Raw genomic sequence first — 20,232 nt, forward strand, 5'->3', positions numbered from 1 at the left:
GCACTACTATCGGATCCTCATCTATGAACTATGTTTGTGTGTGGGGAGGGGGGCGTGCGTGTGTGTTTGTGCGTGTGCGTCAGTACTTGTGTGCATGGACACGCGCATGCGTTTGTGTTTGTCTCCTTTACCGCTTGGAAACTGGTGTTGGTCTGCTCACATCACTGCCATCTAGCGGTTCGGCAAAAGAGATTCATAGAATAAGAACGAGGCTTAGATAAAAAATAATTTCTGAGTTTGATTCATTCGACTAAAAGCTCTTCAAAGCGGTGCCCCAGCATGACCACAGTCTAATGATAGAAATAAGTAAAAGATAAAAGATATATACAAATGTCTATATATGTATGTATACATGTATTCATATACACTCGCACATATACACTCACACACACACGCACGTATACATACAAATACATATCTTTCATGCAACGAAACATAAACTAGGTTTCGTCTTTCTATGAACAGTACAGAGTCCAAACAGCACTCTCTTAAGATATCCTTCGAACCTCCAACACAACTAAATATACACCCGCACATACATGCGTGCCCGCACACACCTACACACACGCGCACGTGCACACACATTCAGATATATGCACGTACACACAGGTAGTCTTGTACATATATACATATATGTGCATATTTGTGTATAGTATTAAAATATTAAAAAGCTATCACATGCTCGTATATATATTAGCTCGCCTGTCGACGTCGACGATGACGAAGGGTTTCACATGAGAGAAAAGGACAGAGAACGGTGTGTTCGGCTGTGGCCGATCAGACCGAACTGTGCTCGAAATTTCTGTGGCAAGCCAGGCACTGGTATTCTGTTGGGACTGAAGAAAACGAGTTAGCTCTCGACATTTTCTTTCAGCTCCTTATATCCTGTTCTATTTGCACGAGCTGACACCCCTGCGAGGGCAACTTCGCCAGGCAAGCTTGTCTTGAGCTTATATTCCCCAGGTATCGGGGTTCATCTCAAAGCTCTTCAGTGAGACTTTCAGTCTTTCCTTTCAGCGCTTTTTCTGTCCGACCTATGTACGCTTGTCTTCCGCCAGTTTATTACAAAATAATCTTTTGAGTAGTTGTGTTTCAGTCACTCAAACAAGGCAGCCTGCTCACCTAACTTGTGTTCTCCTCAGTAGTGTGTAAATGCTTGGTATATCAGCTCGAGAGAGGATCTCTGTCTCTTGGAACTTGTCTAGTCAGATGAATTTCTACAACTTTCTCAGACAGTTCATGTGGAAGCCGTTTAGCTTTTTGGCGTGGAGTTCGTATATCGTCCAAGTCGCGCAGGCGTAACCTGTCTGGTACACATTCAACTGGGTGGCCAACCTCTCCTCTCTAATATTTATTCACGTAGCCACCAGAATGCTGAGCTTCTCTTGACGGTGCGTTTGTCGTCTTCGTTTTCGATGTTCTCAGATCTGTTGAGTCTGGTACCGAGGTACGTGTACTACAACTTTCAAGTTTACCCTTCGACAGCGATAGTAGGTTCCACAAATAGCTTCTGCGGGGCAGGTTGGCGGATGATCTTTATCTCCTGAGTATTAATTGTGAGGCCATTTTTGTGCAGATGAAGGAAAATCAGTTTATGCTCTACTCTATCTGGGTCTCTGCGGCGACGTTACGTGTGCAGTCATCTGCGAGCAGGAAGCTGCACTCTGAAACTTCTTCCACCTTGGTCTTAGCTTGTAGCCTCTGTGGGCTGAAGTGTCTGCCATCAGTCCTGAATTTGACCTTGATACTGGTTTCATCATCGTTGCAGAAGAGCCCAACAACATGGCTGAGAACATTATGCTGACTAGTGTAGGTGCGAGTACAAAGCTCTGTTTCACTCCGTTAGTAACTGGAAATGCATCCGAAGATTCACCGTTGGCCAGTGTTTGAGTAAGCATGCCTTTGTGAAACTATCGCACCATGCTGATGAATATGTCATTGCAGCCGAACTTTTCTATGATCATTCAAAGCCCCTCACCACTGTTAGATCTACAAATCTCGCGTGTATGTCCGTGTTCTGTTCCTGGAAATTCTTCAGAGGTAGGTGAGCTATTCCAAAGAACACCACCGTCAGAAATACTTGCTAACCTAAACACCTCATACACCCAAAAATGATATATACGCTTTACACACACACACACACACACACACAAACACACACACACACACACACACACACACACACACACACACACACAAGCACACACACACACACACACACACACACACAGTGTTATGTATGTATGTATGTATATATATATGTATGTATGTATGTATATGGTTTAACAGTAGTCGAGCAGACTATGAACAAAAGCACCTCTACCATAACCAGCCTGATTTTTTAATTCTTCTTTATTGTATGCACTTTCGTGCATCGTTTTTAAGACTATAATTCTGGTTTAAGACAGATTTAGCTACTATTCCTTGATTTTCACCCCCATCACTAATTGTTTTTATATGACATTATGCGTCACTGTGCATTTGCGAGTCTGTTTATGTGTTTATATGAATGTGTGTGTTTGTGTGTGTGTGTGTGTGTGTGTGTGTGTGTGTGTGTGTGTGTTTCTTTGTGTGTGTGTGTGTGTGTGTGTTTCTTTGTGTGTGTGTGTGTGTGTGTGCAACTTGAATTATTTGATTTCTTTGATTTCTTTTTCACGTATGAAAGTACGTTATCAGTGGTTGTTAATACAACCACTGATAACGTACTTTTATATATAACGTACTTTTATATATACAGGGTGGTTGCAAAGCTTGGATACATAGGCGAAAATGCTTATTTTCAATAATTTTCTGCGAGGTTTCCACTATTAGAGATGTGAAGTTCAGTGTGCTTCATCAGATGCACATGAAGTTGATGCAGTAACTCGAAATTTTCCCATAAGTTTGAGCATATTCATTCATGATGCGTCCTTTTAGATGTACAGCTTCTCGTTCAATATACCCAACAAGAAGAAGTCAAGAGGACAAATATCTGGTGATCGAGAAGCCCATTCTAAAACAACATTAGTGATATTTGCCATGTATCCAGAATTTATCGTCACCCTGTACATACACATGTTTACACACGCACACACACATACACACATATATATTTGTATTTTGTTATATGGCAAATGTCTACGAATGCACTAATAACTCCTGTGTTACTTGCTGCTGGCCACAGTATATTATTCCCAACATGTCGAGTTAGCTGTATGAGAGTATTATGTATACGGTACTCTAGGTAGTTTAGAATAAATATATTAATAACGAGAACTACTTCATGGGTAGAGATTTTATATTTCTATTGAAGCTTTGCTACATATGTTTCGGCATGACATGTAATTTTATGGGACCAATTTTCCATATCCATAGGATATTATTAAATATCTTATAAGAGCCCATTAATTCCACATGCACACTTCTTCAGGCAACAAACTAATGCAAAAATTGCATGAAGAATTATGTATGCTGAATTAATGGTCTCTCATACGGCCCATGGATATTACAAATAATATTTAATAATATCCTATAGATATGGAGGATTGGTCCCATAAAAATACATGTCATGCCGAAACATATGTAGCAATTCATTAATAAAAGTATAAAATCTCCATCTGCGTTTCTCGTTATTAAGATATATATACTACAAGAAAAGGAAAATGGAGATATACCTATTATTTTAAGGAAAATAATTCCCAGAAAATATTAGGTATTGAACCAGTATTTCCTTGGCAGAAACCATTCCTTCATGAGGCTAACACAACCTCTAATCGTGTATATATATATATATATATATATATATATATATATATATATATATATATATATATATATATATATATATATATATATATATATATATATATATATATCAGAGCTTAGCTGGGTTAGATGTTAAAATAACAATCGAAGGGTTAGAAGTATCCATTATACTACCGGTATATTACCTATGTGTCTAACCATGGGTATACATATGCAAGGATATTATGCTCATAAATTAAAAGTAAAGACATTGATAAATACGAGTTTATGAAGAATCAAAATGTAAAGGAAACAGAAAAAGGAGAAATATTGATGAACAACAATTGACTTACATCAATTATTATTTATTAAATAGACCGGATTCCAGTCTATTTGTAGGGAATTGATAAATAATAATTGATGTAAGTCAATTGTTGTTCATCAACATTTCTCCTTTTTTTCTGTTTTCTTTATATATATATATATATATATATATATATATATATATATATATATATATATATATAGATAGATAAAAAATAATAGTGTGTGTGTGTGTGTGTGTAATTGTAAGCTGACACTCCATCGGTTATGATGATGAGTGATCCAGTTGCTCTGATCAACGGAACAGCCTGCTCGTGAAATTGAAGTACAAGTGGCTGAGCACATAACAGACAGGCGTAACCATAACGTAGTTCTGAGGGAGATTCAGTGGGACACAGAGTGTGACAAGTCTGTCCCCTTGAAATATAGGAACAACCCATTTCTGTCAGCTGTGTAGACTGAAGGAACGTGAGGTAAAGTGTCTTGCTCAAGGACACAACGCGCCGTCAGGAATCGAATTCTCGACCTTACGATCGTGAATCGAGTACCCTAAAGCCTAACCACTAAGCCACGCGCTCTTACACACATACACACACACACACACACACACACACATACACACACACACACACACACACACACACACACACACAGTTTGCACGACACTTACCAATTTTTAGGGGTCAATAAACAATTCTAAACTACATTCCTACACTCTACGCCAGTGGTCCTCAGTCGAGTTCAATATGACACCTGGAGATTCATATAAGGGTCTATTGAGGGGTCTACGCAAGCAAAATAGTAAGTTGGCTATCCACGTTAGTATTTTAGGGGTCATTGTAAACAAATTTGCTTTAAAAGTACTTATTGCAAGAAACAGCTACGTTTCTCTTTCTAACGTTTTACATAGATTTATGTTTCTGGGTGGTGAAACATATTTCCCTTGTGTGTGAGTCCACAGTCCTACACTAGTGAGTGAGTGAAAAAAAAAATTTAGGAATTTTGAAAGATGTACCTGTAAAGCTAGTTTTCAAACATAGAATGGTTATGAGCTTCAACCAGAGTAAAATAATAATGAAAAGGTTTCATATATAAAAAAAAAACAACAAAACAAAAAAATGGTTCAGAATCGTTGCTTTACGACGTTTGAAAAATAGCCATCATATCATGTTATCTCTGGATAAGCTAGCTCCGGTATTCGAGCCCCCTCTATCATATATATATATATATATATATATATATATATATATATATATATATATATATATATATATATATATATAAACAATATATGAGTATATGCATATATATGTACATGTATGTATATACGTTCATCTACATGTACATATAGATACATAACTAGGTACATGACGTGGCAAAAGAACAAGGACAAAATGGTAAACAAGGTGCAACAAACAAGCAGGCCACATAGAAACATCCCCTTCATCAGCTGCCACCATTAAAACTCCGGCGTTTCGAAGAATTAAGGCAGTACGCATCGTTAAAATGGCTCTTCCCACGAACACAAATTAAACTGCTTTCGTGGAGGGTAGTGGCGGACGGAAAACAAGACAAGAAAACGAAACGGTGAAATAAACAAACAAAAAGGCTGTACAGCCAGACGTGAAGTGTGTATGTCTTGAACGCTGTGAAGCACGTACAGGAGGGGCAAAGAAGTACGTGCGAGCTTGGTGATTCCAAGAACGAAAAGAAATGGCAGCCGGACACACGTGACCAAGGCTGTGTGAAGAGAAAGAGTAGCAGAGGAAAAAGGAGGGGAGGAAGTAGAATAAAAGTGAGCAACGAGAGGTAGAGAGAGAGAGAGAGAGAGATAATAGTATATATATATATATATATATATATATATACACACACACATATATATCTATCTATCTATTTATATATATGTATACGTATATACACATGTCTGTGTGTGTGTATGCATGCATATACATATAAGCATATAAGTATGTACATAAATCAGTATATCAGTGTGTGTGGGTGTATCTATGAGTGTGTGTGTGTGTACTTGTGTGTATGCGCGTGTGTATCTGTTTGTTTGCGTGTGTGTGCGTACGTTTGTATTTATTAGTTCTTAGTATCTCTTCCGGCTGTGTATTTTATTCTTGTTATTTATTTGTTGTTGAAGTTGTTGTTCTATTGTATTGTAAAGATTTCTATCACTTGAATTCTTTTATCTCCCCTAATTCTCTTCTCATTTAAGGAGTTCAAATTCCACATACGTGCTGCTCTCTCAAACTTGCATGTTTCCGTGATCTCTTTAATATTTCGTTATTTCTATAATTCACTACACTTCATACAACCCCATCTCTCTCTTTCTCTCTTTCTCTCTCTTACACACACAGATACACAAAAACACAAACACACACAAATTTACACACACAAACACATACTCATGCATACACACACACACACACACACACACACACACACACACACACACACACACACACACACACACACACAAATGTAACTTTGTTATAAATTATTCTAAACTATTATTCCTTTTGAAATTTTTTGTTTTTTCTTGCCTCTGTTGTTACCTTTGTTTTATTTATTGCGTTAAATAAAAGACAGGCATTTTCCCTTCATGCCAATATAATATATTGTACATTTTTTCGCATTGTTTTAGTGGTATTTCAGTAAAAGTATGTTAAATATGAATGACAGACCTAGTTTCCACGATACTGATGTGGTTACTAAGCATTTGTGATATCATTCGTCTAGTATCAACGTTTAGATTTTCTTTTAATAAGTGTTGTTTTGAGGGCTTAGTTTTATTCTATTTTGTCACAGATATTATCTGTAGTAGTAGTAGTAGTAGTAGTAGTAGTAGTAGTAGTAGTAGTAGTAGTAGTAGTAGTAGTAGTAGTAGTAGTGGTGGTGGTAGTAGTAGTAGTAGTAGTAGTAGTAGTAGTAGTAGTAGTAGTAGTAGTAGTAGTAGTAGTGGTAGTATCAGCAGCAGTAGTAGCAGTAGTAGTAGCTATCGTCGCCGCTGTTGCTGCTTTGCCCACCCCATTACCATGTTAACTCTCATAGAATGCAAGTATGACCCGTCAATATTTCAGCTTCGACCATTCAAATCTGTTTTTGCTTTGGTGTATCAGAACCTATATTCTATATGCTCTAAACACTTTTACTCTTTTACTTGCTTCAGTCATTTAACTGTGGCCATGCTGGATCACGGCCTTTTAGTCGAAAAAATAGACCCTAGGACTTATTTTTTGTAAGCCTAGTACTTATTCCATCGGTCTCTTTTGCCGAACCGCTAGTTTACGGGGACGTAAACACACCTGCATCGGTTGTCAAGCTATAGTGGATGGGAAAAACACAGACACACAAACATATACACACACACCCACACATATATACATACATACATACATATATATATATATATATATATATATATATATATATATATATATATATATATATATATATATAACAATTTTTTTTTTCTCCGTGTTTTTCTCCTTGTCTCCGTATTCTTTCTGTTGAAGAGCGTAGCTCGAAACGTCAAAGACTTTCCGTATTCCCGAGCGTCATACTAATATATACTTTTGTTATTTACACCACCTGTCCTCGTCTGTTGTTATTTTTTGTATATTCTCCCATATATATATATATATATATACACGACGGGTTTCTTTCAGTTTCCGTCTACCAAATCCACTCACAAGGCTTTGGTCGACCCGAGGCTATAGCAGAAGACATTTGCGCAAGGTGCCACGCAGTGGGACTGAACCCAGAACCATGTGGTTGGTAAGCAAGCTACTTACCACACAGCCACTCCTGCGCCTAAAAACTATACGACGAGAATGAGATGAACCGTATTCTTCCTAGGATCTAATGAAGTTTTGACTGCTATTTTTTTGTAACTTTGTAGAGAAATTTTTCATTGGCTCATTTATAGTTTAAGTGTTTCCGTCCATTGTGGCTGATTTTTCTAAAGTTTTATTATTCTCTCTGCTTTTCCATTTTTTATACTTTTGCTTTCCTTAGTATTAACACCACTTAAGCTATTGTTATATTAATTGTTGTCTTCAGTGCTTGAGGTCAGTTCTTTCGCTAATATATTGAAATTTAGTTATTGTTTTATCACTACTTCCGTGTTTTTTCTTTGTTTTTGTTTTTTTCATTTCGTGTTCCTCTCGGTCTCGCGCAATCCTTCAATGATACTTTCTACGATAGGCACAAGGCCTGAAGTTTTGTGGGAGGGTATTAGTCAATGGCATCGACTCCAGTGCTCGACAGATATTTAATTTACCCCGAAAGGATGAAAGGCAAAGTCGACCTCGGTGGAATTTGAACTCTGAATGTAAAGACGGACGAAATGCCACTAAGCATTTCGTCCGGCGTGCTAACGATTCTGCCAGTTCACCTTTAATGGCGATCCTTTAATGATGCTATTGAATATTAGCCATATAACGACTGCGTCACCAGTGGTTAGTTTTTAATAGTTTTAATAATTTGATCCATAATAAATTATACCGACGCAAACTCAAATTCAACTGAGCTGCTATATCTTGTAGGTCAAGCGGTCGAACTAGAAATGTCAACTGGCGAGTATTGGTGTTGATACTGAGTAGTAGCAGTATTAATTGTTGTAATTGTTCTTGAAATTGTGTGTGATGACGACGACGACGACGACGACGACGACGATGACGGCTACGACAACAACGATGACGACTACGACGGCGACGGTAATGATGATGATGATGATGACGATGATGATGATAATGTTTTATCGAGGACAGTGTTGTAAACACAAGATCAAAGTTCCCAAAATTATCTTAAGAAAATAAAAAGTAATAAAATAAACTAAGTGTCCTAAGTGTGTGTATACATGTGTAACACTCGCACGCACAAGTATATGCATAGAGTTATGTGCGTCTTTCAAAGATCGTATTAAAAGTTGTGTTGATATATGCGCCTACGCACATGTACGCACATATACGCTACGCAAGCACACACACGTGCGAAAGTGTGTGTGTACAGGCACAGGCTGGAGCAAACCGCATACACTACACGTAACAGTATTGTTGTTTACTAGAAGATTACTTAGACTTTCACACATTAGTCACGCACGCGAGGCATGTATGAGGATCTGTTCACATGATATGAAGTCGTCATAAGCATCAGGAAATGTTCATAACTCCACTTGCACGATCCGCTCATACAAGTTCCTTACGGTTTGTCGTGCGATGAGGTTTGTTGCGAACTGCAAGTTTACTGTCACAGGATTAATGTGTAATGCAGGGCCATATATCTGCATGATGCAACTAGTCCAATCAACCTTAACCAATCCCACGAGTGCAACAACGGACTTGATATCTTCTGCCACCTTTTAAAATTCCGTAATATTGAGTGAATGTTTCGGAACCACATAGCTTCTGTGCTTAGCCCATTAAAAATTCTGAGTAACAACTGAGTAAATTTAGCGGCGATTGACTATGCACACATACATACATAAAAAATACACACATCCATCCACCCATCCTAGCATCCATCCATATTCGACGCCGAGTGTTAAATAACACTGAAAGTTGTCAAACGGGCGAGACAGCTCGCCCTGAGGTGAGCAAGAATGATAGATACCAATACCAAAAAGCTATAATAACAGAGAAAATGTGCAAGCGTGTCTGTGTGGTAAGAAGCTTGTTTCTCAGCCACATGGTTCTAGGTTCAGTCCCACTGCCTGGCACCTTGGGAAAGTGTCTTCTACTATAACCTCGGGCAGGCCAAAACTTTTTGAGTCAATTTGGTAGAGTGAAAGTGAAACAATGCCGCTGTAGGCGTAAATGAAGGCATACATGCAGGCATACATGCAGGCATACATGCAGGCTTATATGTGCGTGTGTGTGTATATATGCATGTATGCATGTATGTATGTATGTATATACATACATATATACATACACACACACACACACACATATATATATATATATATATGTGCATGTGTTTTTGTCTGTGCTTGACCCCTCTAGTTTGACAACCGGTGTGGTGTGCTTACGTCTCTGTAACTTTGCAAGCGAAAGAGAACGATAAATTATGTAGCAGGCATAATAAAAAGGACTGCGGTTGAGTCATTCCGCAGTCTAATAAATTGAAAGGAAAATGAGGGTGAAGAGGGAAGTACTACCACCCGGTGAATTTGTGAAAAGATGGGTGACTGTGGCAATAATAGAGCAAATGGCCCTACTATAAGTATGCACCATAGATTGGAGAGCAACATTTGGGAGAGAGTCATGCCTTTGGCGGTCAGGGTAATATAGATTTGTGGGCTTCCTTTGATTGGCCCTAGTGGAGTTTCTTCTGTACCAGGAGGGCTGCATCATTCAAATGTTATCAAAAACTTTGTACACTGTCTTTTACCTGTTTCAGTCATTAGATTGCAGCCATTCTGGGGTACTATCTTGAAGAACTGTAGCCAAATAAATTGACCCCAGTATTTTTTAAAGCCTAATTGCGTGAACGTAAACACAGCAACACCGGTTGTGAAGTAGTGGTGGTGGAGGGACAAACACACACACACACACACACACATATGACGGCCTCCTTTCAGTGTCCGTTCACTAAATTCACTTACAAGGCTTTGATTGTCCCGAGGCTATAGTAGAACACAGTTGTCTAAGGCACCATGCAATGGGACTGAACACGGAACCATGTGGTTAGGAAGTAAGCTTCTTGCCACACAGCCACATGGTATTTCACCGTCTTTTCCATTTCCTGTACCTCTTTTATGTAAATCTGTAAATTATGTAAATTAAGTACCAGTTGAGTACTGGGGTCGATGTAATCGACTTTCCCCTCCCTCCAATATCAGGCCTTGTGCCTATAATAGAGAGGATCATTATTATTATCATTGAGCAATGCATGCCATCAAAATGACACTGGGTTAAAATATACGAAGCCCAGTATACCCATCATGACTACCCGTCTGATAAGGGTACACCAGGCACATGCATCACAACCATATGTGCGTGACATGGTGATCTCATATCAAGATAAACAGCGCATGACCTCGCAGGAGGGGCCCAGTTAGAATTTTCTTCAGGTCGAGTAGCCGGTCCCGCTGAAAAGGTCCCTGAATAAGGTTTGATTAAGGATGTTGAGCAAAACACCCATGTTTCCAAAGGTGAATTATTCAAACCCCAAAGGATTCCTCTCAACACATGGCTATGATGCTCCCCCACTACTTCTACTCATGATCAGAGATGCACATATCATCAGCCACCAAGGGACATGCTCAACTGGTAAAGGTGAAACAACTGACAAGCAAATCTGTGGTATTAAGCAGAATATTTGCTGTTGCCCATCTTTTACACCAAGACAAAACAATGTACATAATAATAATAATAATAATAATAATTATTATTATTATTATTATTATTATTATTATTATTATTATTATTATTATTATTATTATTATTATTATTATTATTATTATTATTATTATTATTATTATTATTATTATTATGTATGGTTTCCGTTCCTTATAACTTTATTTCAGCTGCCTTAGTACCGGGCATCCTCCGAAGTCAAGAGTAGCAAGGAGACTTGTTTTGTATGTATGCTAAAATTAACACCGCATTTATTCCATTTTAGATGGAGAGTGCTTTCCGTAGTATATGGGCTGTACTCATGAAGGTTATCTTTTGTAGTTCACCGAAATTGGAGTTACCAGGGAGTTGCTTAATATACTTCTCAGCTCCCTTCCTTATCATTCACAATGCACCAATTACTACTGGTATTATCGTTGTACTAAACTTCCACATTTTTTTAAATTCAATTTGCAGATCTTTGTAGTGAGAAAGCTTTTCGTATTCCTGTCATTTCGATCTTGTGTGACTATTATAATTATTAAGGCGGTGAGCTGGCAGAACCGTTAGCACGCCGGGCGAAATGTTTAGTGACATTTCGTCCGTCCTTTCGTTCTGAGTTCAAATTCCTCCGAATTCAACTTTGCCTTTAATCCTTAAGTACCAGTTGAATATTGGAGTCGATATAATCGACTTACCCTCTCCCACTCAATTTCAGCACCTGTACCTTTAGGAGAAAGGATTATTAGGCATACGTCCACCGCAAGTGGTAACAGAACGAGAGAGTTCCTGATGCTGTTAGCAGAGATGTGGCAAAACTACTGAGGCAGGAAGCCGACAACGAGGAGTAGCAGGGAATTTTCGAACCATAACTGTCCTAAAAATAAAGTTTTAGATTTTGGCCAAGAATTTAGCGAAAAGGCTGGCGTTTATCGTTGGTAGCCTGGTCGGAGAAGCGCAGACGTTTTCAATCACGAGCAGGTCTATTCACGACAACCTCCACTTTGTGCGAAACATCATAGAGAAGGCTGTGACCAATGCTGGTTCAGTGAGTGCTCTGATCAATTTGGATCAATCAAAAGCATTTGATAGAGTCGACCATCGCTACTTGGAAACCGTCCTAAAATTAGGCGGTTTCGGACCCGTTTTCAGAGGCTGGACCGCTGCAGTGCACAATAGCACCTTATTGACTGACCGTTGTGCCTTGTCCCGGTAACTGCTTGACCAGGTTAGAGCGTCTCTTATTTAAATTCTTGTGGAAGAGACGCGTTCCAATGATCTGGCAGCCTGTCTGTTGCTAGCATCCTGTGAGGGACGAATTAGGTATGCCGTGGCTCCTAATGCGCAGACACGGTCTTAGATTATGCCGCCTGCAACGATTTCTGGACGGTGAGCGTGTGTGGACTCCGTTTGTGAGGCACGTCTTTCCGCAGCTCGTCTCCTTGACTGAGCTACAGTTCTGAGTGAAGAAAAGACCGAGACTGGGCGCCTGGCACCAGTCGGGCAATGGAATCGGTGGATGTTCTGCTTTAGAAATTAATAGATGGTTAGTGGCGGGAAAGTGCGACAACATTCTCTGGGAGACTCGGGGCACTGGCTAGTCGGCTCCAGAGGACTTTGCGGTAAGGAACTATCATACATCATCTCCAGAAGTCCTTGGTCTGGCAGTGCTACAGGTTAAAGATAAACTCTACAGGCACGGATATGCTTGTCCGAGGTGAGCGCAAAGTGACGAAAGATTTCTGCATGCATTCGTTCGTTGTCTGGGTATTGCTGACTTGTGGGGCTATGCTGAACAGCTGCTGTCACATTTGAGACGGATCCCTCTACCGGCCGATTCTGTAGTGATGATTGCCCCACCAACTTCCTTCAGTTGGACAGGCAAGGCAGTTTTCATTTCCCTAGTGGCTGAAGCGAAATAAGTTGTTTGGAGGACAAAACTGAAAGGCATAAGAACAAATACATTCCTCTTTGGTAAATCTCTCATTGACTTCTTCAAGTTTGACTTGAAAAAGAAATTGTGAGTGGAGAGGGAAGTGCTGTCCTCGAGTGAATTTATCGAAAGGTGGGTGAATGTTATGACATGGATGGTACCGCTCTAAGTGGAGACCTGTGAGTCGGAGGAAAGAAATCGGAGAAGGCATTTGTCCCTGGTATTCAGGGTGATCTTGGATGGTGGGATTCTTCGATTATCCCTAGAGGTCCTCCTGAATCAGCAGGACATCACTATCATCCACTTATTTCTTTCTTTCTTTCTTTCTTTCTTTCTTTCTCTTTTACAGTTGTATGTTATGTATTGTGGAGGCACATGACCTAGTGGTTAGAGCAGCGGATTCACGGTCGAGAGATCGCGGATTCGAATCTCAGACTGGGCGATGTGTGTGTTTACGAGCGAAACACCTAAACTCCACGCGGCTCCGGCAGAAGGTAATACCAAACTTCTGTTGACTCTTTCGCCACAACTTTCTTTCACTCTTTCCTCCTGCATCTAGCAACTCACCTGCGATGGACCGGCGTCCCATCCAGGTGAGGAACTTATACGCCAATGAAACCGGAAACTGGCTCTTCTCCTGAAGGAACAAACAACAAAAAAACTTATTATGTATGCTTACCTTCTTTGTTTCATTGTATACTGGGTTTGCTTCCTAAAATGTACCCCGTTTTTTTATCATTTCATTATATGTAAACCACCACACTTTATTTGATTTTGTATTGCACCCCCACGTGGCCCTGTTGGCAAATAAAAGAAATCATTATATTACTGTCATATTTGCTACATCAGAGCCTATCTATATGCTGTCTAAGGCGCACCATTTTATTTGCTAATCATCATCAACATCATCATCATCACCATCATCATTATCATTGTATCATCATCATCGTCATCGTCATCGTCGTCATCCACCTCCTCCTCCTCCTCCTCCTCCTTATCATTATTATTATTATTATTATTATTATTATTATTATTATTATTATTATTATTATTATTATTATTATTAATTTATGATCATCATTTTTATGATAATAATTTTGTCTCATATATATTTGCTAATACTGTATGGGATTGGTACAAGCGCGTGTATGTTCGCACACACACACACATCGCTATATAATGTTTGTGTATATATATATGTATGTGCATGTGTGTATGTATATATATATATAATAATATTAGGGACAAAATCCAAAATTGCAGGTAAAAACTCAATTAAAATCAATTTATAAAAAATTAAAATTAAATTGAGCCTTATAGATAAAATATATATAAAATATATAGTTTTAGGGAAAATAACCAAGTTTCAAGAACTCATCGATGAAAATCCACTATCACATATAGAAAAATTAACAATTAAAAGCACAATAAATGAGTATAATATAAAGTAAAGTAAATATCATAAGATAAATATAATAAAAAGATTACACGTGTTTCATAACTAATTTTCAAATAGAAAAGAAATTTAAATCGATTAAAATCAATTGAAATTATCGAAAATAAATTCTATTCAAAAATATAGCTAATCGTCAGATCGTAAGTAGAACAATAATTAGATATATATATCTCAACCAACAATAAGTACCAAATGAATTAATATGAAATACTTATTATATAAAGATAGAAAAATTATTAAAAATATCATAATATCAAAATAATAACCATTCACTAATCATCCCTTCATCCATTATAATAACATGTATAGTATATACAAAAAACATCTTACATAAATTATCATTGTTTTAAATTATCATTGTTTTAAATACAATTTGAACGAAGTTTAAGTTTAAAATAATTATAAAGATAAAATTAGTACATATTTAACCGGTGTGATAGTTAAAGCTATACTATCTAAAGCTAAAGACGTTTATTTAATTATAATTAAAAATCAATTGAATAATAGAAAAATACAAGATTATTTATTTCTACAAACGTAATAATAAAAATATGAATGAAAAAATTATGAATGGAAAAATTATGAATGAAAAAATTAGGAAAGAAAAAAATTATTAAGAATAAAAGATTAAACTTTATATATATATACAAAGTTTTAATTTTAAAAAAATCTTTAACGATATTATAAACTATAAAGATTAATTATTAATCAAATATTATTAATGAAAAATAATCGAAAATATATCAACACTATTCAAATCGAAGTTCTAATATTATGTTGATATGAAACTATAACTTCTAAATAATTTAGTGTTAAATAAGTTAGTTATCTATTAAAAATAATCTATAAAGAACCAAATGAATAATATAAAAAACAAGAATACATATTATTTTCAAATAGTAGAAAATCTTTAGCAAAGTAAAAAACAGTACTTATCCATATTTTTCCGTAATTCAAACTCATAATTATAAATATGTATTTTTCTATTATTCAATTGATTTTTAATTATAATTAAATAAACATCTTTAGCTTTAAATAGTATAGCTTTAACTATCACACCGGTTAAATATGTACTAATTTTATCTTCATTATTATTTTAAACTTAAACTTCGTTCAAATTGTACAATGATAATTTAAAACAATGATAATTTATGTAAGATGTTTTTTGTATATAATATACATGTTATTATAATGGATGAAGGGATGATTAGTGAATGGTTATTATTTTGATATTATGATATTTTTAATAATTTTTCTATCTTTATATAAGAAGTATTTCATATTAATTCATTTGGTACTTATTGTTGGTTGAGATATATATATCTAATTATTGTTCTACTTACGATCTGACGATTAGCTATATTTTTGAATAGAATTTATTTTCGATAATTTCAATTGATTATAATCGATTTAAATTTCTTTTCTATTTGAAAATTAGTTATGAAACACGTGTATTCTGTTTATTATATTTATCTTATGATATTTACTTTACTTTATATTATACTCATTTATTGTGCTTTTAATTATTATTTTTTCTATATGTGATAGTGGATTTTCATCGATGAGTTCTTGAAACTTGGCTATTTTCCTTAAAACTATATATTTTATATATATATATATATATATATATATATTTATATATACATATGCACATACTCTCTTTCACATACACACATATATATATATGGTTATATGAATGTTTGTGTGTATGTGTGTATGTGTGTATATATACATATATACGCATATACATATATATGTATGTATGTAGAGTAGAAAGAATGAATGAACAAATAAAGAACTCGTGTCAGTTTAAAGCATGGAATTCATATATTTAAGAATAATTTCTGCATTGTTACAAAAGAGTTGTTAGAATAGAGTTTATCGTAAGAAATATGGGAGTCAGAAGGTGTGTAGTAACCATCTCACAGCTGTTTCCAGAATATTTGTGCATTTCTCAGCGAACGAAAATTAAACAATCTACTGAGATTCTTCAGAGAGAAAAACATAAGGTAGTCCCTTACTAGAGGATTTTAGTGGTGAATAGCTCGGAGAGAGACTGAGGTAGATAATTAGTGGAAGGCTTGTCTGAGTTATAAAGGACAATATAAAGGGAAGATAGGGTCATAAATAGAGGCTAACTAAGCACTTACTGTGTATACACCTGTTACATCACGTCAATAGAAGCAATTTTACTTTAACTCTATATATGTATGTGTGTTCGTTATACATTATGCAGGTGTATTAGGTTATATTTGGACCTGAGGGGTCCTTATATTGCATGTCCATTTATGTGCATTTGAGTACACACACATTCACAAACGCTCGCGCGCTCATACATATATATATATATATATATATATATATATATATATATATATATATATATATATATATATATATATATATATATATATATATATATATATATATATATATATATATATATATATATGTATATATATATATATATATATCATAAGGTTTTTAAACTTTTAAATTTTCATATTCAAAAGAGACAGAGACTTCAAATTCGATATATTGATTTATTCACCACTCTATGTTAACATTTCTGTGCCAAACTTATCCAGTGACTGGTCCATTGGATTTAGACGTTTGGCACTTCTTCAGGAGTGGTTACCTTTCGAATAAAACACGAAAAAACACATACATAACTATTAGTAGGTCTTTAGGATATCGTTAGCTTTCGTCTTTGTTATTATAGGGGAGATAACTCCTTAATTTTCTATTTTTATTGCTCTCCTGTGGATTTCCACTAGATTAATTAATTATTTTGTTTATTTCTCTTTACTATACTATATTACCCGTATACATATGCATACATACACTTTACCCGTATACCTATCCATATATACATACACACACACATATACATATGTATACACATATACGTACACACACACATACACATACATATATATATATATATATATATATATATATATATATATATATATATATATATATATATATATATATATATATATATATATATATATATATATACATATATATACACACATACATACAAATACAACACACATACATATATACATACACATGCACACACACATACATATACATATATATATATACATATATATATATATATATATATATATATATATATATATATATATATATATATATATATATATATATATATATATATATATACACACACACACACTTATATGCACTCATCCATATATGCATAATTGCACATACATAAACATACATGAGACATCATGCTGTACTTCATCACATCTTGAGATCATTTATACCAACGAAATGTACTTCTTATGATATGCGTACATTTCAGAGCATTATTCTTTACTTTATTGATCAATTTATCCTTAGAGAAGAGTATGTGGTATAGTTCCACCGTACAGAGCGAACAATACTTTCTTCCTCTCTCATATGGCATTGATCTAGCTATTATAGACCATTCTAATGAATACTGTTTATTACTTTCCTTAAGACCCCAGATGTATTTGCTAAGACTAGTGCTAGCCATTTTCTTCCTATCTCTAAAGCATGAGAAATGGTTAGAAATTCTACGGCATACCTGTCCTGAAGTGCACCCGAAGTATGTCATGGTATCTGTTTGAGTCTTTACTTTGCATTGATATATTATATTTTTGACTTTCGCATTAGTTCCTTCAAATTTTATTCTCCTAGGGTTTACCTCTTTTACTGTGATTATGCTCTTACTCCTATTATTAATAAATGAACCTCCATTATTATTATTATTATTATTATTATTATTATTATTATTATTATTATTATTATTACTACTACTATCATTATCACCATTATCATTATTATTATTATTACCATCATTGTTATCATTCTCACTATTATTATTATTATTCAGTAGTTTTATTTTTATAACGTGCTTTCACTTCACTACCGAGCGCAGCTCTGTGCGCCTTGGGTATGTGCTGTGGTTTGCTGTGGTGCTCTTATGTTTACTGTATTGAAAGTGTTTTGCGTAGAATGTGTGCAGTACCCAGTAGTGCAATTTTCTGTAAGTTATATATATTTGTAAGTCCTGGTGTTTTTGTTATGTATTTGTCTGAATATTTTTTTATTATACCTAAGGCACCTACTATGATAGGAATTGTTTCTGTTTTACCTCTTTACTATTATTATTATTATTATTATTATTATTATTATTATTATTATTATTATTATTATTATTATTATTATTATTATTATTATTATTATTACTGCCATTTATATTATTATTCAAATTCTCATTCCTACCTGTTTCCCTAGACTCAAGTATTTTAATTTTATGTGCTGCTATTATCTGTGTTATGTTCCTAGTATTTGAAAATCCAAATCTGATTATATGTGTGTTGATAATCTTACCATAGTGTGAGCTCCTTGGGAAGTGTCTACCTGTCACTTCTCTAAACTTAGCTATGTATATATATATGTATATATATATATATATGTATATACATATGTATATATATATATGTATATATATGTATATTTATGTATGCATATATATGTATTGTATACACTCAAACACACATGCACACACACACATATGCATAAATATCACCTTTTTGAAATATGACCGTTTACGTATTTATCTATGACTACTTATATATGTATTTTTCAATGTCTTTTATTCCAATTCTCCTTTCTATTTTGTAGCCGTTCTACAATTATACACAGTAGCAGCATCTGTTGTGGCTATCCAAGCCAGAATGACTGGTTATTTCTTGTGCATGAATTATCTTTCACAGTTATATTCAAGTGTAAGTACGATTGTTATGTTCCCTCGATCCTTCTTAATCCTTTCTGAAATTGATATCAAGTGATTAACGATACGGTGATACTTCTGCTGTCTAGTGGGAAGATTGTAAATATTTATCATTGTTCCCCAAAGCTTACTGATTGTTGCAAGTAGCAAGGATATTGTTTAATTAACGAGTGGATTGTTGGCTTTTAATACTGAATTCAGTTTTAACAGAATTCGCTAGGCCTCGAGAAAAAGTGAGGAAATAATTGTGTCAATCTTTTATCGAAGACAAAATTTTCTGTATTGCCACCTAACCTGGTACACAGCAAAAAATTATTGTTATTGCTTAATCAGAGCGGGGAGCGTAGCACCCTAGTGCCCCCAAGAATGACGAGAAAGAAGATTTCCTCAGACCGAAAACCACGTCCGAATGCTTACAAATAATAGCGCTTTACGAATGTGAATCAAGGGTCAATTGCTGCTTTAAATACTGAGAGAAATTACACCTACATGCATTTTTCGAATTTCATCAAACTTATGACTATAATATATCAATATTTATTTCTGTGTGCACTATACTGTATGTTAATAAAATTTTCTCGTTAAGTTTTAGGATTTAGAATTTCATAATCTTTACTAGTAGTGTTTTTTGGCATAACAAATATAAGGA

General features: G+C 35.2%; 1 protein-coding gene across 2 annotated transcripts in view; it reads left to right on the forward strand.

The window, feature by feature from the left end:
- LOC106882547 (fibroblast growth factor 16) overlaps positions 1 to 20,232 on the forward strand; it is a 276,742-nt gene that overhangs the window by 244,209 nt on the left and 12,301 nt on the right. The window contains exons 1-2 of one of the 2 annotated variants that reach the window (XM_052973498.2): positions 13,731 to 13,823; positions 19,475 to 19,578. In XM_052973498.2, the coding sequence (XP_052829458.1) occupies positions 13,772 to 13,823; positions 19,475 to 19,578 (156 nt within the window). In that variant the 5' untranslated portion in view covers positions 13,731 to 13,771. Of the gene's footprint in view, positions 1 to 13,730; positions 13,824 to 19,474; positions 19,579 to 20,232 lie in introns of those variants that run through there. The other variant, XM_014933267.3, reaches the window with a different exon arrangement.

The sequence above is a fragment of the Octopus bimaculoides genome, chromosome Z (genome assembly GCF_046866305.1).
Source record: "Octopus bimaculoides isolate indiv1 chromosome Z, ASM4686630v1, whole genome shotgun sequence".
Classification (NCBI taxonomy): domain Eukaryota; kingdom Metazoa; phylum Mollusca; class Cephalopoda; order Octopoda; family Octopodidae; genus Octopus; species Octopus bimaculoides.